Source organism: Falco cherrug, chromosome 3, assembly GCF_023634085.1.
Source record: "Falco cherrug isolate bFalChe1 chromosome 3, bFalChe1.pri, whole genome shotgun sequence".
In the NCBI taxonomy this organism is placed as follows: domain Eukaryota; kingdom Metazoa; phylum Chordata; class Aves; order Falconiformes; family Falconidae; genus Falco; species Falco cherrug.
The window spans coordinates 28,489,394-28,510,257 of record NC_073699.1 but is presented as its reverse complement, the minus strand read 5'-3'; the positions used below and the strand labels follow the sequence as shown (position 1 = coordinate 28,510,257).

General features: G+C 36.9%; 1 protein-coding gene across 13 annotated transcripts in view; it reads right to left on the bottom strand.

The window, feature by feature from the left end:
* The window catches only part of UBR5 (ubiquitin protein ligase E3 component n-recognin 5), an 89,355-nt gene that overhangs the window by 28,665 nt on the left and 39,826 nt on the right, over positions 1-20,864 (bottom strand). For 9 of the 13 annotated variants that reach the window (XM_055706323.1, XM_055706326.1, XM_055706325.1 and 6 more), the window contains 14 exons: positions 19,961-20,077; positions 19,771-19,881; positions 18,818-18,972; positions 16,782-16,899; positions 15,739-15,923; positions 14,837-14,946; positions 13,168-13,280; positions 7,934-8,077; positions 7,728-7,839; positions 7,368-7,522; positions 6,272-6,469; positions 4,932-5,142; positions 4,257-4,301; positions 845-971 (listed from right to left, as the gene is read on the bottom strand). In XM_055706323.1, coding sequence (XP_055562298.1) covers positions 845-971; positions 4,257-4,301; positions 4,932-5,142; positions 6,272-6,469; positions 7,368-7,522; positions 7,728-7,839; positions 7,934-8,077; positions 13,168-13,280; positions 14,837-14,946; positions 15,739-15,923; positions 16,782-16,899; positions 18,818-18,972; positions 19,771-19,881; positions 19,961-20,077 — 1,901 coding nt within the window. The remainder of the gene's footprint in view (positions 1-844; positions 972-4,256; positions 4,302-4,931; positions 5,143-6,271; positions 6,470-7,367; positions 7,523-7,727; positions 7,840-7,933; positions 8,078-13,167; positions 13,281-14,836; positions 14,947-15,738; positions 15,924-16,781; positions 16,900-18,817; positions 18,973-19,770; positions 19,882-19,960; positions 20,078-20,864) is intronic. The other 4 variants (XM_055706328.1, XM_055706335.1, XM_055706331.1 and 1 more) reach the window with 1 other exon arrangement.

Below are 20,864 nucleotides of genomic sequence, written 5' to 3'. Positions count from 1 at the left end.
CCTCTTGTAAGTAACGTCTCCTGCAAAATATGGGAGGGAATCTTCAACCCCTACCCTTATCTCCCACGTCAAAAAGATCACAGTGATGAGGACTGTAGCTTGGGAAGGATGAAGACATGATTTCACGTCAGTTGCTTTGACTACAGAGCTGAGTAATAAAATTGTACTATGCTCTCATCCATAGTGCTGTGAACTGACTAGAAGTCAGTACAGATACTGTCAAATTCCCTTGACATGAGCACCACTCAATTACCATCATGGAAAGAGGAAAAACATAAATGTCATCAGAAATCAGGATTCTGTCACCATCACGAACCTATCCTTTACAGCCACCGTGATAAAAAGGACTCCCACTGTAACAATGATTGCTTAGGATAGGAAGAATCAATTTGAGTTCCTCCTCACTGGTGTTACGTTGATCTCAGTATTCTTGATCTGTGCAAGTGATAATTTCCCTCAGAAATGCTGTTAAAACAGCAAGCCTGACCACTATTACAGTATGTCTGCAATACTTAATTCTCCTTGGTAAAGACTGTTAAAGCTTATCCTCAAATCCCCTTTCCCCACAAGGAGGAGCATTTCTACTTTACAACCCATGAGACAATGTCCCAACCCCAGAAAGCAGAATTAGTTTAGAAATATCCCAACATTAGTTCTTATACCAGAAAAGGCTTCAAAAAGACCACCAGAGCTCTAGTATGGTGTTTGAAGAAGTCAAATCTGGCTTTAAACTAGCAATAGAGCCCATTGTTAAACTAGACTGAAGGAACAAATTAGTAAGAGATTGGTAATTAATATGTAAATCGGCATACAGAAAAGAGGAGGAAAGCATTAGTAAATCTACCTTCTGCTGCTTGATGATCCTGCCCGATTTCCGGGACCGTTACTCGACACAACAGAGATTGCGTTTGCAATAGCTTCAACAGCCGAGAGCCTTTCAGCGAATGTATTCCTTTCAGAGCGCTCTGCTTCTGAAAAATTAAGAAAAGTGTTACTGCCCAAATTTCACTTGGGAAAATTATAAGGAAGAAGTATGAAGTATGAAATGTCACTAATCATAAAATGTTCCCTGCACTTTTTTTAGTAAGATTTAGAGGGACACAGTAGGTTCATACAGAAATTTTTATTTTGGATGAGCTTAACCATGATTCTGACTGGGTTTGGTTTCTAAAAGGCCATCAAGGAAGGAAGTCCAAGGCACCCAAATTGCAGAACAAGCTTTCACAGATTTCAGTATAATCAAAAGACAAGGATCTGTCACGTAGCTCATTCCAGACGTTTGCTGAGTCAAGGCTTCAAAAGTAATGACAATGAAAAAAACCCCAGCACACTTCAAAATGAGCAGCTATGAACAATGCAAAATTCTGGGTTTGTAAGATACATGCTCTCCTTACGAGCATGCTCAGGAAAACTGCATTATAATAAGATAGCACAAGTAGTTTACATCAGAAAGAATAAGCATTTGTTCTAACATCTAAAACCCTAAGCACCATAACACCTAAAGGTCCTAGTCATAACGAGGACTGAACTGTGCCAAGTGCTATACAGAATATAAAAAAATTGCCTAGTTGCACAGTTACAGTACAACTTGAGGCAACCATCTGAATCAAAGACTTAGTGTAGATTTATCTATCCACAAGACAATAAACAGATAAAGCAGTGAAGTCAGCTGTACAAGGTTTGCACAGAGCAACAGTCATGGCTTCTTTAGGAGCTACTGAAAATTAAAGATTGCATAGACACTACACAGCAAATTAGGAATCACTACAGTCATGGATCCAGAAAGAACTGAAAGAGAAGCCACTTTCAGCATGATACAGGCCAGGCCAGAGGCAATTTTCCTTTTAACACAGTGAAAGACAAATTTTAGCACAAATTAGAAGGAAAAGGTGTATTTCTGGAAAAAGAAAAAAAATAATCCATAAAGTGAGTCTGATCATTCTTACAGGACATGTCTAAAAGCTGCTATGGCTAGTGCTCACTTTCCATTTAAAGGCTTTTCAAACTGACAGCCACCACTCTTTGCATGCATAGTTTCTCCACTGACAATACTAACACTCGGATAATTCCTTCTGGGTTTTTTTTCTCCCCAAACAAGAACGTACTATTAATACCTTTAACTTTTGAGTTCATAGAATAAGGTAATTCAGTGGTCTCCGTCAGCTTCTATAGTATGCTACTTTTTAGATCTTTCCACTTATCACTACCTGAAGTGGCAAAGATCTTAGATTTTGCTTGTTCTCAAGCATGTGCAGGTTTCTCAGACAAAAGTCACCTAGTGCCTACAGCAGAGAACTACCAAATACTTAACAGAATATTACTTTTGTGCCCCTAGTTCTATACTAGTTGACCTGCAGTTGTAAACAAATTGCCATTGTATTGGGCTGTACTCGTTTCTAAGGTCCACTAGTTCTCTTAACTCATGATCCATCTCATAGTACTTCTGGACCCCTCACACAGGGGGTCACAGATCTTGAAAGCAATCAACTGTTCTCTGCAACAGAGAAGTTTCACCTATCCCTCGTCCCACTGTAAACTGTAACTGAATTTTCACTGCTCCACTTAAGAAGTCAGTATTATTTTTTGGAGATCCATCAACTGTAAATGTGCTGGTTCCAAGGGTAATTTGTGGTTCTGTTGTCTAATGAAACTTGCCCTTATTCTCTAGAAAAAAAAACTCAGTTTGCATGTGTTCAATAAAGTTATCTGAAATTGAGTATCGTAACTCTTTAATGATTTTACACGCCTTAGACATTTCTTTTGGACCTGTCTTGGAATTCCAAGATCCGTTCCACTGGCAAGGCTGAGGAGATATCAAATCACAGAGACACAGAGCAGCCTTCTCCCAGCCCTGCAGGTCTCGAGCCACTTTTCCTGCAGCTCATTTATCCAACACGAGGCACAGGATCTGACAACAAAAAAAGCTTATCCCTGCCCTCAATATTCCCTTTGCAGCAGGAGGAAACCATACATAGAAGGGCAAAGAAACTCAGACAGGTACTAGCTGGGAAAGGGCACTATGTTCTGTAATTGTTAAAGAACATTGTATCTGGAGTCTTGAATTGAAACCTTTACTCCTAAATCAAACTTCTTTTACAGTTCAACAGAACACTGTATAACTTACAGACAATAACATCAGTCACCACTGCCCTCCAGATGATGCACAGAAAACAAGCTTGTCCTAATATCCATCGCTAACAGTAACAGTGGAAGGTGAATGTGATTTGAATCTAAAGATACGAATTCCCTTCTAAAACAATTGTTGCGAAGGGAAAGAGAGAGGCAGAGGGGTGTTAAAAGTGTATCAGGTTCACGTTTTTCATTTTTCAGAAAGGTAAATTACATCCAAATGAAGTTACTGAAAAAATGTCAAGGTTGCAAAGACAAGCACTCAAATTAGGAAAAGTCAGATTAAGTTTGCCCATGCATCCTTATTTCAGCCTCCTTGTGTGCTTATAGTAAAACAGTCTTCAGTTACGCAACTGGGTTTTGTTTATTTGTTTTGGGGTTTTTTGTCCCCCACCCCACCCCGCAACAAGACCCCTGCCTCAATCAGTGCACAGGATGGACGACACACTGAAGATGAAGGGTTGCACAATGAGCAAGCTGTTTATGCCTTGTTTGCTGCAACATTTGGAAGGCGTGTAATAGGGCAGCAACAGCTTGGCAAGGAATGGGGGGAGCATTGTCTTGTGTTTAATGTCACTGAACATCACTTTGGAGAAATGGAATCTATTTCTGCCACATCTAACAGCACACAGAACTTTGTGAAGCAAGTTTTTACAGATGATCATGATACATTCTAATAGTTTCTGGACACCTAAAAGGTGCCTGACTCACAGAAATAATTAACATTCACAGAACAACTGAAACTACTATTAATCCAGCTGTAGACTAAAGTGTTTTGAGATAACACCTAATCCAAAAACTGAGATCAGACCCTAGACTTCTCAAACAGAACCCTCAAAATTAGTTAATAGCTTTGAATACAGAAAAACTTCAAGCTGTAATACTTTAAGCTATAGTAAAACTTCAAGCAAGAGATGAGAAAGCTGCAGCGTTACCCCCATTTTATAAATAGGGATACAATGAACAATTAAGGTCTATATATGACTAAAATTCAATGACAGCACCATACAAAAACCCCACGAGGAAGTTCATTCATTATTCAGTGCAGGGTTTGTATGGTGTGCAATAAGTAAGGAATGGGGCCACACACTGGATGATGAGGATAAAAAGAAATATTGCATAGCTACCCATTCGGTGAGCACCGTCCATCTTGTGCACTGAATGAGGTAGTCCTGTGGAAAAAATAGTATGACGGTGTAATTAAAGACCATTTAACAACGCATACCCATGTATAGCACACGGGCAAACTTAATTCTGGCATTTCCTAATTTTTGAGTGCTTGACTTAGCAACCTTGTTCTGTTAACATACTTTTTACATAACAGTATTTAATAGACATTTTTAAATGGTGTCAGTAACTGGCGTTAACAGAAGGTCATTCTTTCACGTTTCTTAATACACGTCAACTGCAACTAGCATTTCTTACTGCAGGCATTAACATATACTGCAACACTTGAAAAATACTAAGTACCATTTCTTTTGTAAGTTTATAGTGATATAATCGGGATACTAGTGACAAAAAGCTGGAAAATACTTGTTTTCATCTAAAATTAGCATGTGGATGGGAAAACTTTGTCTTTTATAATCAATAAAAACAGGTTAGTATTCTAATTATTGCATTCTTATAAATCCTTATAAGATTAACAAAAACGTTGTCTCAGCACCTTTGAAAGGCTAGGACACATTTTAGGTGCTAAATTTTAAGATACCCATATATGAACAATGCAGCCTTTATTTCAAATGCTCTTCAAAATACATAAAAAGTTTACTTTCAAAGTATTTTCATTATACTGTTGAGCTCACCCTCTTCCTCTTTTGTTTCTTTGTTGCTGGTTGGAAAGCACACAGACACACAAGCATGCAGAATATTGCGGTTTCCATCGCATCTATGGCCAAGGAACGTCTGCAGCATTTGTGGATTCTGATCCAAGACAACTGCTTGTTCAAGATTCATCAGGTATTGTCTGCAAGCCTCATAGTCACATCGAAGTATGTGCTGCATTAAAGTTTGTTTCTGTACTCAAAAGAATACAATATTTTAACAGTTTAAAACACAAAAGGCAAGACATACAAGTTTCCCAAGTACTTATAGTTTTCCATTTCTGAAATTAATAGGTCTAAATCTAGGATGTTGGCTGGAAGTCAGTGCAGGAACTATTGAGAATATACATTACCTCAATTATAGCACTGTTAAAAACAGAAAACAGCATGCATTCAGGCACAGACAAGGTAAAGGAAAGGCTTAAATAGCAGAAGCTATCAGGCTCACAGAAGTATGCCTCTGACTTCATAGCTGGGTTCTTAAGAGATTATTTCATGGCTGCACGTAACACGGGAAAAGTGGTACAACTGAAAAAAACTAAGGGGTCTACATTAACTAGCTCTTACATATTTGTTTTAAACAAACTATATACATACTGCAAAGTGAAAGAACAGAAGCTGTTGAAAGTCTGGGAGGCTCATCTCTGATATAACAAGGTTTTCCAGAGTGATGGAATAGTCCACTGTGAAATCAACCTCAGTCTAACAGGTACACAATACCTCCTGGTGGCAGCACAGCACACAGCAGATCTAACTAAACTGCACCAAACCGCTGATAGGTCTATACAAGTATGATACATAAATTCACACCAGAACTATTCATACAGCACCACAGATGAGTACAGAACTCTACAGGCAATTCAAGTGGGAGAAAAAAAAAAAAAACCAACCCAAAACCCCAAAGCCTTTGCTTGACTTGATTTCCTAACTTATGGTCCAAATATTTTTTTAAAAAAATGTAAGACAATAAACTATTGCATTCACAAGAAAACAAGTTGCTGGATCCCTCAGAAAAACTGTGCAACCAAAAAAAAAAAAAGTACACTGGTAGTAGACATCAAATAATAAGTTTTAACAGTAATGCCAAAAAATATTAGTTAAAAGCCTGATTACAGAAGCCATGCACCCCCAAAATGGATCTTAATTTTACTACGTAAATTTGTTTGTGCTTTCATGTTTCTACAAGAATTTTCTGTTGAAATTAGTTTCTTTGAAATAGTTAAAATACAAAATGGTATTTAAACACAAAGCTGCTTTAAGCATTACTTTATGAAAGCAAGAGAAAAAAAGCACGTAACTCTGTAGTAAAGAAAATATCTTACCTCAACAGCCATAATAATAATAGCAGCTTTCTTTTTGATGGTCGAGTTAGCAGGAAGATTTGTTAAGGAATGAACACCCATTCCAAGACTACTAATAGGTGGAAGATCAAGCCAGTCAGGGTCTCGTATCCCACCCATACAATCTTTTGCCATTGGATAGATTGTACCATTTCCATCTCTAAGAATAATAGGAGATTCCTACAATTGGGGGGAAAAAGTTTTATCATTAAGCCTCCACAATTTATCCTTCCCAAAAGGTCTAGTTCTGCTTGACTGCCAACAACACTTTACCTAAAATTCCCATTTATGCCATTGTCCCCTATCATTACAAGTGGCACAGCACAACAGATTCCCTTTCTCAGATGCCTGAAATGTACTTAACATAGTAAATACTAATAAAAGCATCTTCTTTATGGTATACATGCATCACAAAAGATTATCAAGGAAACAGAGAACCTGTACTTTAAGCTTACTTAAATGCTCCAAGTATGCTTGGATATATGGAAACAAAACATTCAAATTCAGGTCTTTTGCCAAAAGACCTTCAACTATCCTAAGTGAAGTAAAACAGTTACTAAAATGGCTTAGGTAGTTTTTCTCAGCCCTCCTCATGGATGCCTGCACAATGTAATCAAGCTGTATAATCACATAAAATAAAATAAGATACTTAACGTTGGATAGTAGAAAGAGTTGTGTAAAACCTTAATGTATCATTTTCAGTATCCAATACAGATTTATTTTTTTTGTTAACATATCCATTCTCACGAGCGGATTTTCATCTGATCTAATTCCAAAATATAGCTGGATAACAAGTTTACACTAACAGGAACTACTCTGCCAAGTTTTTTTTCATCTTTTTTTACTTTTCGTTCAAGGTAGAATTTGAGTAAGATTATAAAAAGTGCTTAAGCAAGTTAAGATTGCTATTCCTCTTGCACCTTCAAAATACTAATGGTAGCAACAAGTCTTTCACAACCTACTGGAAGAACTATTTCTTTGCCAGTCTTTGGAAAAGCCTTACAAAAGGCTGTACAATCCCATTCAAAGATGCTGGAAGTGCAGTGAAGTTAGATGATTGAGATACAAAACCACAAACCTGTCCAGCTGTAAAAATAGCAACACTTCTCTCATTCTGACCCAGGAATGCAATGCTGCTAGTAGGGAAATTATTCTCTTGTTCAGCCTTTCCTGTGGCAAGGTCAAATATGCAGTACCGAACCCAGTTGCCAGTTTTCAGAACAGCATGCACCCCTTCAAAGATACAGAAGAAAAAGGTTAATGTCTTTTACTGATGGCATCCAGTAAAAAGAACCTCTGACTATAGCACTTTTAAGGAATTACTAATATCAGCTGAAAGAACTGTACATATTAGTTTGACAGTAGTTGCTTTCCACTAGGAAGAGAGTGAGGTAATAAAGGATCCAACAGAGCATCTTGCAGCGTACGCCCTACTTACCTTTTGAATCTACATTTACTGCTAGGATCTCTGTTTTTTCAGGAATACACAGCTTTTTAGGTGTCCTTTGAAAACAGTCAGGAACTTTTGGAGTGCCACCAGTTTTTACAACCTGAAACGTATGTAAAAGTTTAAGATGCAATTAAGCATACAGTGCTGACATTTCAAAACACTGATAGTTCTCTCGATGTTTCACAAAGACATACCTGCAATTCATCTATTCTGAGCAGCCTACAGTCTTGGAGAAGAGAAGAAGGATCAGGATCTGAATTAGAAGCGCTCTGACAGTTTGCATTACTGGAGGTGCCTGGAAATTTCACAGCAACATAAGCACCGTCCACTTTTAGCACCTACAAGCAAAACACATTAAAATCTTACCAAAAGCTTTGAACAGAAACTGTTTAGGTTGATTTGCTTCAAAATAAACCAGATCTTTATCAGGAAAAGAAAAAAGTTCAAAATAATTGGCAATTAAATTCTACAGCCCTTGGTCATCAGCCTTGCTCTTTTGCTAAAATTACTGAAATCTTAAAAACCTAGATTTCTTAACGGTGCCATAGGCATCCTGAATTAGATCAAAGGTCCCTCCATTTCAGCATCCTATGTCCAAGACAAACCAACGCCGACTAGAGTAGCTCCTACTGATATTTCCCTGGTACCCTTCCAGCTTCCACCCACTACAAACAGCAGGACAACCTCACATTTAATAGCCTAGATAGACTCTTGTCTTACTCATTTGTCCAATCACTTTTGGAAATAAACACTATTCCTGTGGCAATGAGTTCTAAACATTAGCTAACAACTCAACACAAAAAAACCCCAACAAACCAAAATAAACCAAAACAAAAACAAAAAAAAACCACAAAAACCCAACTACACTGAGCCTCTTACTTCTTTAAGTGCCCGTCAGCTCTTGTACTTTTTTTTCTTCGGCCCCATCTAAGTTTTTAAAGCCTCTGTTGCAAAGTCTTAAGTGGTCACTCCTCAAGATGACTGTGCACAATGCAAAAATGAAGCGTTGGTTTAACGGGTCTACTACCTGTTCCTCACACTCGATAAAGTTCTCTGCTCAGTCCCTTAGGACCGAAGGATACAAACAAGGCTATCCAGACATATGCCATGACTTCATGGATCTGTGTCCCTCTCTGCCCCTCAAGGAAATGGAAGTTACTGAACCCCACACTGACAGAGGCATTTCCGAGACTGTAAGCCTCTCTCCAGATGCTGCTATTAGAACCATCAAAACAGGTTTCCTTGATACAGAAACATCCTATGCCACCACCGAACAGCAAGGCCCTTTGACTTTCCAAAAAGAAAACAAAGCTAAGAGGGAAGGGAGCAGAGGAAAGGATGGACAATGTTTTGATTTTGAGTAAAAATAAGATCTAGATCGCTGTATGCTCTCAGTCTTGATCAAAACCAGACACAAGCAACCACCAATCTTGATTAGGCCCTAACTTCTCAATAGTTTCTACACAGAAAGCACTTACAAAGCAGTATTAAAGATCTAGATGTAATCAACTTAATAAAAAAATCTCTCAAATTTTCAAGATATTGTAGGTAATAAAAATCCAGCCATTTCTATGTTTCCCAGTTGCTCTAGGGCTAGATGCAGCCTATCAACAATGCTAGAGAAAACAACAAATATGAAAGTCTTAGCTTTTTTTTTTTTTTGTAACAAAGATTACTGTGGATAGTCAGAGCACTTGCTCCCCATATGCTCACACTTCACTTTAACAGCAGAATTCCTAGTTCTAATAGTAGAGCATCACTGATGGCTGTAATACTACCACCCAAAAATTTCAAAATTCAGACCTAGTCAAAATATTCATGAATATTAACTTTGATTTAGACTATACAAATACAGATTTCTATTGAGACTTGCAAGACAACACTAGAAAAAATTGTGATTTGGTCAAAAAAAAATTAATCAAGGTACATTTAGATGTTTTTCAGGTAATCAGACTAACTTGTACGCCTGAAATCACATGCTGATGTTTCAACCACAGCTTTTAGTCTGACTACATGTAGAGTTTTATTTTTTTAATGACTGAATGTTGCTACAAAAACTGCAAATTTGGGCTGCTTGTGAAAACAGAAGATTCTAAATGGTCGGCGTCTAGGAGGGTGTATAAAATTTTGTTTATGAACTTTCAGATTTATAATCTAGCCAACAGGGGAAAGAAACACACCTTAAGAAAAGGTGAAATCCCCAAATATTTAACATATCCTGTCTCCATAACTGAAAGTTTTCTTCCACATGCTTTCTGTCTGCTCTTAGTGTTATCACCTACATCACTTTTTACTTTTATCACTTTTTTTTTGTGTTCAAAGAAATGCTGATAGTTTTTAAGGTGCTGGAACTCTGGTGACTCTTTCAGAGTCCGCACGCCAAATACTATTTTATTTCCCATTCTGTGGTTGGAGAAGAAAATCATGTATCTTAAAAACTGGAAAATATTTTTATTAAGATGTGGTTGAGAAGAAATTCAGCTCTTCAAAGGGTAACTAAAATGCAGGTCTTCAGTTAAAGAGTTACTACTATAGTTATTGGCTATAGTAGTTACACAGAAAAAAAATAAAACTATCCATTGATGTAACAAGCAACTAGGAGCTTGACTGAAACATTTGATTGCAATTGTACACGGAAAGCTCCAAAGCACAGATGTGGTATAATGGCCTGGCACTCAACAAGATAAATAAACATCAACATCAAGCTTAAGTGACTGAATGAAATAATACAATGCAAAGTACAAGTTAAGGAACAAACTACTCAATCCAAATTTATGTTTCACAAAACCACTAGTACTTGATAAGCTTTCTGGGCACACAAACTGAAAAAGTGGCAACACACAGAAGTCTCACCCCAATTGAGGATAACCTTGATGAACAGTTTGGGGAGGCCTTGGACATTGCTAACGGAAAGCCTCAGACCAAAACAAACCATGGCTGCCAGAGAAAAAAGCACCTTCAACCCAGGTTCCCTACCCTTTTGTTCTAACAGTGGTTCCAGATACCATCTAAGCCACTCCAGAAGAGGAGATCCCGAAGCTAATGTGGGTAAGCAGAGTATCCCAAGTTGCACGGGGTGGGCAAAACCAGCTTCTAACCATCTGATGTGAGTGAGCAGTAACAAAGGGTTATTTCAGCCTGTATCTCTTCTAAACTACACTGAAAGAAGACTGTGAGATTTCTCACCAATGCAGACAACAGAAGAGACAAGTGCCAGGCTTACTCATTCCATCAGGTAGATAATCTTACAGTCATTACCTCTCCTTCATCTAATGATGGACTTAAATTGAAATAAGGTTGGAAGATAACATATTCCAAGGAGAAAGACTACAAAGTCCAAGGGTGCAAGTAGATTTACGCTTTCTTAATTTCTTCCAAGACTGCCCACCCAAAGTAAGAACTTTCCCACTCTTGCCACACCCCCTGGTCATTTGTTGCTGCGGCACCATATGCAATCCACATTTACAAAGTAGCATGGTAAAAGGCTGGTTGTATGATCTACTGCTATCAGAATAATTACAGTCATCTTAGATCTCAGCACTCAGGGGTGGACTGCTAGTCTATCAAGATCAGTAAGAGCCTGGAGAGAAACAGGCATGTTAGAACTTGACACCATCTACCTGCCCACCGTTCCAAGGACAGAACGTAACAGTGGTCTTTGAAGGATTTTAACCAAGCAGTTTTTGGAGACGTCAAAGTTGTTGTGTACATCCAAAAGTACAGGAACACATCTTTTGAAAAACAAAATTATTTCAGGAACACAGGCTGAGCATCAGTAAATCTGGGCCCCTATGCCATTTCTAAATTGCACCCCCTGAAGCCCAAGTGAACAATTATTTTTTTGTGTGTAAAACAAAGAATTATCTATTTAAAAGGTGGCAAACATTTTGATAGAAACTCATGGCTATCACTTTATTAATCTCATTCTAAAGAATGTAAATGTTCAAAACTTCAGATAGAAACCAGGTTTTTGTTCCTCTTACTACAGAAATAAATCATTATGTAAGGCAAGATTTTTGTCTTCACAGATCAACTCTAAAGATAAAGTGTTACAAAACTGTAAGAGGAAAAAAGTGAACAACCATAAACATCACTGCAAAAGGACAGCATGCTTTACGAAGAAGAGAAAAAAGCATCTTTGCCATAAATGACTGATACAGAATAGACTCAGCACCAATAACTCTATTCAGAAGACAGCCCACTGACTGGTTTTAGCACCTCAGTGAAAATACCAAATACAAAAATTAAGGCTTTTCTCTATTTATTATAGCAGTTCTTCTTGATGCAGTGTGAAAAGACAGACACCTTCACAACTGTATATATACACAGTAAAACAGTCTCTGTCCTGAACATCTTTGGATCTAAAACAGGAAGGACAGAGAAGGACAATAGGGGCTTTCCCAAAGCTCATATGACATGCAAACAATGGTTTCAGCAACTTCAACTAGATCTTGAAACCTCATTTATAGAAACTGAAGTGTTTCCATGAATTAAGTTGCTCCATACTCCCTTTTGCAAAAATGACCTGAACTTGATAATCAAAACTCATTGTGGGTCTCCTTCTTTCCAAGATACCATTCAAGGCAAATCTTCCACTCCTGCACAAGTAAACCCACTAGGTTGTAACCATTAGGTTAGAAGGAAAACAACTCTGACTAATTCCAACTGCCCTCTGTTGGACTGTTCCTCTTCTGGTAACTGGTTTGGGTTTTTTTTCTATGAATCAAGTAGAAAGCAATTCAACCTTTTCATTTTGTGGAAAACCTTTACCTGTTGCTCTTATTTTTGAAAAGCATAGAGACAGAGAACTGTCTAGATGACCTAATCCCTCCTAACATCACACAACAATGTGAAAGAAGAAATGCACCATTTTCTTCTACAGCACTCTTAGTCAGAGCAAACATTTACTAGAGAGAAAATGAACAACTTACAAGGACCAAACAGATTTTTTGCAGTAATAAATCAAACAACTTTGGAGTTGTATTAATGAAGCATGTCATTTCTAATCAAAACATTTCTGTTCTCTGGTTGCCACAACATTAGATTCACCCGAACATTCAGCTGATGTGTATGTAGAAGTCAGTCAACACATGTAACTCTTCCGAATCCCATTGGACATGTGGGAGCTATTGCTCAACTCACCAAAAATAATCTCCCAGATAAAACCACATCTGCTTTTCTTAATACTGTGGTTCAACCTTAAGTACCAGAATGTTATTTTTTAAGATTCATCACGTTGTATTCGCAACACATTCAGTCTGTTACTACCACTGTGTTAAGGACAAATAAAAACGCAACAGAAGTCATACTAGTCAGAAACATTCTCAAGCATCCCCAAAACCATGACTCTTAATAGTCAGCTTATCTAAAAGAAAAACTTTTTTTCTTCCCTCCCCAAAGTTGGTGGGACAGTGTACTTCAGACAAACCTTGCCAACAGGAACATTCTTAACATCTTCCACGAACACAACTTCCCTCAGAGACCACTGCTCTTCATTCACTTTCTCCTCCTCTTTTGGGGCAGGAGTAGATCGTCGTCGCTCTGTGACAAAAAAGTTATCATCAAAAAAAAGGACCTGAAATATTTAATCAAAGCATCAAAATGCAATGTCCAGTAAACACCAAACCTTTCCCACCAGAAAGATTATCAACAATCAACAAGAGGTTAACAAGAATCTGACTTTAAAAAAGTCAGAGCTACCCAACAGCATACCATACCACCTTCATGTTTTTTCTATGAAATTAGCACTCATAAAGCCTATCTGATCAACAAAGCAATTTTTAGGGACATTTGAGCAAAATAATTACAATACAAGAAATTGTTTTGGCAGGGCTCAGATAGCCATGCTGTAAGTACAAAGGCTGACATTGTATGACCCCTCATTCAGCCCTGCTACAAGTACTTTTTATCACCCTTATGAAAAGTCTGCTTGCCCACTACATACAGATTTTTTGGTAAACATCTAGAAGAGTAGCAAATGAGACAGAAAATAGCTATATGGGCTAATAGTAATTGCAATACAGTTAGATTCGCTGCAAAGACGTTATCTGAATCGTTACTATAGTACATTCAGGATCAAATCTAAATACATAATATGGCTAAATTAACACTGACAAGAACCTTTAATGTCCTGAACTGAGTATATAGTATAAATAATAATACCAACATATTTAAAGAAAGAAGCAGAGAACTGCTAAGCTAACTGTGAAGTTAACTTCAAGCAGTTAAAAATCTCAAGAAAAATTACAGTCAGTAAGAAATTACAGTTGAAAAAACTGCAAAAGAGAAGAAATAAGTAGCAAAAGATTCTACTAGTAAAAGTAGACAGTAGTGCAGACTGGAGCATACAGGATTCTCGCTCACTGAATGAGGCCATCTAATTCTCTAGACACTTCTTAAAACTGCAGTATGTGAACAATTAGAAGAAACAGGAGTGGAGAAGAGATTTCTTCAAATGATGGCATTGTAATTAACCCTTTATGAATGCATGGGGTTTAAACACAGAAAAAAATGCTTAAGAGGTCAGTTACATGAATTTTCATGCAGCCTTTTAGGTTTGTAAGTACAACTTGTACTACAAAGCTTCTCTCACTGCTTTTGTATGTTAATATTAAGAACGTCTAGTTTTAGACATTTAATATAATAGATCATGAACTACTGCTTTATGCTCTGAAGTTCAACTGCAAGGAAGCTGTGCGACAACAGCTTAATCTTAAAAGGAATTTTCCAAAACAACTTCAACTTCTGGTCTGTAATGAAACTCGCTGTCACGCTGCAATTAAACATAAACAACTTTATCTTCAGACTCCCTCTTGTTCACCTCCTGAAAGATACTTTTAATTCTGAGAACTGTGATATGCTTGCACAGATTTACCTTACAGCAAGTAGTCACTGCTTATACTAATACATTTTAAATGTAACACTGACAATTCACTGCTTATCTGAAGACTATTACAAAAGCCTTTACATATATTGAAGTTCAGACTGAAAGACGGAAACAGATTCTGAAGTTAGTAGAGAATCTTTCTAAGAACTGCCTTCTACAAAAACTTAATTACACAAATATTTCAGCTTACTATGAGCTACACATTACTTACTATATGGCATTGATGCACTGCTTGCTATTGAAGATGCATCACTACAAGTGGAAGCTGGGGATGGTGGAGGACCCATCTCAGTTTTCACTGGTTCCTGTTTGCTTTCAGGTCTAGAACAAAAGGTATTACTTAGAATGAATAAAGAAAAAGGCAAAATCTTTCTGTGACAATGGACAAAGTGTCAGTGTGTCCCAGTCATGTTCCTTTAATAATACTTTAATGAAGTAACTCCATACTTGCATACAACCATCCTAACTGACAAGGCTATACAACTGATGTTGGGAATGGTGCTATGCTGCTTAATCAGGGATTAGCTTTACAATATTAATTGAGCATAGATACAATATTACAGTAAACAAACATCCTTAGATGTACTTAATTTGGAAGGAAGAATTATTAGCTTTATACAGTAACCTGAAACTCTAAAACTGCTAAGCTGTCTCAAGTTTTTCTTGAAACTGCAAATACGTTTTAAAACATTTAAATGGCTATTGTCAACCCAACGCTATTTTTTTTCCCAAAAACTCTGGAGGGGCTGAAACAGCTGTCTCAGTGCCATGAAGAAGGGCCTGAAAACAGTTCCATAACAAAACCATTTTCAGTTATTCAAATATAACATCTTGGAAGCTTTATGAAACACTACAAGATGGTCTTCATTTAATATTCCTTCTGCATTTCACATTTCCATAGTGGTTTCATGGCACTGAGATGCCTTTCCAGCCGCGAGCTTTTCTGCACATTTAGCAAAGTTTACAAGCAAGCTAGAATCTTATAAAGATGGCAAAAATTTCAAACTGATAAAAACCTGACCTTCCTCCTTTTCAATTTTTAATCAATCACCAACTCAAGAGATCAGCAAATAAATGTTTTGTGTGTATTTCATGCATGTTCTCAACACTTACTTTGCCTCAGTAGTTTTGCTAGCTTTCTCCATGTTTTTCAAGCTCTCAGGTGACCGAAGCTGAAACCGACAGCTGTCATTCATGTTCCAAACAGATTCCATTAACACACCCACTTTAGGAATTCCAGCACTGATTGAAAAAGCAACTGCTCCAGCATGATAGAGGGGGTTATTTCTTAAACACACCTACAGACAGAAATATTTATTTCTATGAGAACAATGGATTATACCAATGGAAATCATATATGCATGCATTTTCTTGGTGACACATGCAATAGTCAAAAAAACAAGAAAACGTATGGAACTAGATGAAGAGGAAAGTCAGCATGATGTACTATACACACTTTGCTAGGAAAAAAAGGGGCTGTTGTGGAATTCACAGCTGAAAGCAACAGCTTTAGCAGTGAAACTGTTTAATATATAGTATTTAGCTGCTCAACCACAAAAGTACAAAGCACAAATTCAGTACAAAGATTTATTCCTGAACCGATCAGAATGGATTGGGAACCAAAAGAAACATGCTCCCTGGGAAGGAGCTGTTTTGTCTCATACTAGTTCTAATACTAATTCACAAAAAGAATCTTACACCTCTGTATCAGCTATTAACCTTTTCCGTAAAGAGGCTTCAAACCAAAAGGCCTATCCCACTGCATAAATAAATCAAACCCAGACTTTAATATTGCAGGCACTTAAATGCCAAATCATTTACAAAGCTATGTACCCTATTCAGAATCGCATTTCTATACTTACTTTCTCTCAAATACAGAATCGGTAGGTAAGTTAAAACAGAAATACTTTGTATGAGTACAGCTTGTTCCTCCATGTTTGCAGCAATAACCACACTTGTGAAACATCACCACTGCTAACAGGGCACATCAATTTACAGTCATAAAATTAAAATACGGTATTTTAATTCCATATTATTGATACAACTTTTGTGCATGACAATAACAGAACCTAATTTATTTTGTTTTTTTTTTAAGTGCAGACTGTAAGCTCATCACATAGCACTGTAAAAATGACACTTGTGACAGTTGCACTTGCCTGGGTTCCAACGGTTATGTTTGGCATAGAGGAGATACCAGCACTAGACTTCGGCTTTTTATTTTTTGCTCTAGCCTTTTCTAGCATTTTTTTCCTTTGGCTGAAAGGAACTACACCCCTGTGGAAAAAAAAGGCATCTTGTTTTAAAAACAGGCTATGAAAGAAATGCTTTTTTTATAACTTTGAACAGTTTATTCCTTCTGCTTAATGTAGTCATGATCAAACATGCAAGTCTGTGCCACCTTCTCCAAAATCTCAAACCACTGTAGAAATGACATTTTTTCTATATTCAGTCCCACTTCCCAAATCTCAAATGGTCAGTTTATTAGGAGGAGGAGGAAGAGGGAGAGCATCTAAAATATGTCATGCCAAATGGCATTCCTCCTTGTCCAACATGCTGCTGGCTCTGTATTGCTCCAGTCACAGCTTTCAGGTTGCAGATTATCCCCTCTGAACTCGAGAATATTTTTCCCATGAGTGGTGATAATTTCCAGAACTTTCAGTCATTAAGGAACAGGATAAACTTTTTTTTTATTTTTAAATTCCAAAAGCTTCACTTTCTCTCTGGGGACATGGTTGAAGGAGTCTAGGACTCTTACAACAGACTTAAGCTGCAAAAAGGTGAAAAAAGAACATTTCTTTTGTAATTGGATCCATTCAGTTTAGCTGAAAATAACACCTACGTACACAGTTAAGCATGCTTATTATTTTGACACTTCATGTTTTAGTCAGTGGCCTATACAGTTAGATGCTTTTATTTGAAAGTCTCCTTCATATTAAGTAAACCATGAAAAGCATTGGTCCTGTGCAACACTGGAAACTGAAATCCTGTCTAGTGTACTGTACTACAGACCACTGTACCTAAGGATTATCAATAGTAACAGGAACGTCTGTCTACACCAAACTGTGCTGCTGACATTTAACCTCTCTCAGAAAGGACATGTTGGTTAATAAATACATTACTTTCAAAGATTACATATAAATGCTAATAAGCCTTTTTATATATTGCACCAATTCTAAAATTAGTAAAGATGGCAGGTTCTAGTAGCCAGGTATCTCCAATGTTATGGCTTATTAGTTTCCATACTAAGACTAATCACTCTATGTGTCACGGTATGTCACCTGTGACATAACAAAACGGCCAAGAATCTGAGCGCTGTAATTTTGAGATTTGGGACTAAAATAAAATATATCTGTGTAAGTTTACAAGCCTAGTTACAATTGTACTTAAATATTTTTCAGAGTTATTAGAATTTAATGAGAAAGCTGTTTCACAGAACCAATTTTCAATGCTCCAATTTCCAACTCATCATCAAGTATTTAACTTGAGTTTTGGGCCTGATGTATAATGCAGTGACTACTGACACACTAACAAAAATAATGCATACTGACAAAGCATTAGTAATATTCAATGAATTCACTCAAATCAGAAATTAATTTCAGAGCTCTTTTGGGAGTGTTACTTTTGAGGGTTTGGTGAGGGGGTCTGTGTTTTTTAAACATAGGCTTCTTAATTATCAGATTGTTAGCTAAAATATTTTAATTAACATTTCATATTTTACAATGTTTAGAAGTGTTATATTTTAACAAGCTCCAGAGGGAGCATCTGATGTTATTTCTCTTCTTTAAGATCTGGACCACAAACTAATAGACCAAATTTTCTAACAGAGCCTAACAGAGTAATATGGACATCATACATGGGCAAGTTTGTTCTGTATTTATAATCTGAAAAAGGCCTGAAAGGCATAAAAAAAGTTATTCTCTGATACTGTGTAGTACTGATATACCTGAATGCTAAAGCATTTATACAGACCTCCTAAAAGAATAACCTTACTCTCTTAAAGATGTTATAATTGGATCCAAAAGCTTTAGGCATTAAAGAGAATAAATATACTTTTAAAAGGGAACCTAAGCTCAAGTGCAGAGTTACAGAACTCAGAACAACTGTGGATCGGTAGTTTTGCAATGTTTCTCGGAGCCAAGCATGTGAAGATAGTGGATCTGCACTGATGTACATAAACACACTATTTACTTACCACCAATATAAGTTGTTCTCTAGTTGAGCACACGTATACAGAGCACAGCAATGTAAAGAAACAATTCTTTCTCCCTGAAGCTCTGAGTATGTCTGTGCAGTGTGTTCTAATTTAGAAGCTACGGAGCTCAAAGTTTCATCTACCCATGTAGCAACCTAAGGGAGAAGAAATCAACAGAGAAGGTATGGGGGGAAAAAAGGAAAGAAAAGTTGCACCTTAGTTGCACCCTTTAATGTAATATTTACTGGTTTTGAAAGAAAAAACACCACCACCAAAAACAAACAAAAAAAACCAACCACAGAACAAAAAACCAATGATTCCCTTTGGGATTTTATCTCCTACCACCTTTTCTTTCCCCAGAGAAGAGCTTTTCAGGATTTTTTTTCCCCCATCTATTTTCAGTCCCCAACAAAACAAAAGAAGTTAAAAAAAAAAAAAAAAAACAACAGAAGTGTCATTAACAGTACTTCAAAAAGTGCACATACTTTACCAAATCAGTTTCAAGTTTACTCTTAACTGGACAGAAAAGTGTATTTAGATAGCTTGCTTTACAGCACTGGAAGCTTCACAGCCCTTTAGTTCTTCTAGTAAATATATACAGAACATTAAGGATCTTCTCTATGCTTAAACCAGTGTCAGTTTCTACTGTTACAGCAAAAAGCCAAGTATTTCAGATAATCAGGTAAAACATAGATCTTTTCACTGTTTCAGCTGTAAATCAGCCAGATTGCAAAAAGGTTAAAAATAAAATAAAATAAAATAAATTTTTTACAAAACACCAGTTGGGTTTCTGTTCTTTTTTTACATCTGTATAGAGGAAAAGTAGAATGAACAAATGAGTTAAGTACTTTCTACTACTGATGAAGCTGAAGAATCAACTTGTCTGTAATATACTACAATTAACTGAGCAAATCCATCTTTGCCAAACTCAGCAACCAGCACACATCTCATACCTTGTTATTTTCAGTGGCAACAGTTGCTCTAATACTATTTGCAGAAAGGAGCACTATCTTTTCATTGGTTAATCCCAAGAACATGGCTCGTGGATGATGTAGCGAAGGATTCTTTGGAAACAAAAAAATATTTCAGATATTCAAAGCATATAAATCATAGCGAAGGCAAGCATTTAAAGATGTAGAGTACCTGTGCATTTCTGTAAGGCTCTGATTCACTCCACTTCCATTGATAGAGTTCTCCTTTACTGCTAACAGCCACGAGCTCAGAATACAGAGCTCCAATAGAAATAAACTTTGTTCCATCCTACAAATACAGAAATATGAAGTCTAAGAAAGCAATATTATAAATACATATGTATCAATACATAAATGCAAAAAAAAAAAAAATCAAGTTTTTTTCAGCACTGCCATGAACGTTGAACTTGAAAATACAGATATAACCAGCTTGTCTCAAGCTCAGCATGCTCACACACACACACACACAAAGAGTGCATTATTGCTTCTGACAGAGTGAGGTAAGAAATAAATAAATATTATTTTCCTGAAGTGTAGCAATAATATATACACGGCATTTAACTTGGACAGTTTATTAACAGCTCCCACAATATTTTAAGAACACAACACTACTCATAGAATTAAAACCAGGAAGGTCTCTTGACATCTGACAAAGTTTCCCTCCAAAATTCTGGTGTTTTGAAATGAACAAAAACCAAACATAATTCCATTATTCCATTCCTACATATACTCATAAAGGTATCTTCCAACTACCCAAGAAATCAATTATCAAATTCACTGCCTCAGCAATGAAGCAATTCTTATCTTTCACTTCTGAAGGCAAACAACTACAAGATTAATTTTAAAAAAAAACTCCAACAAAACCTCATCATGCTACATGACATATTAATGCAGCTGTATGACCTGATAACGCTGGAAAAGCTTCTAATTATGGGTTATTCTTCCCGCCTCCCCCTGCCCCTTCTCCTTTTTAACATTTTACCAAAACTCATATGGCATCTCTCTGCTACTCTGATCCTACAACTTTTCTCAATTGCTTCACCCTGGCCCTCACAGGCCTGTTTTCCCCCCTCTTA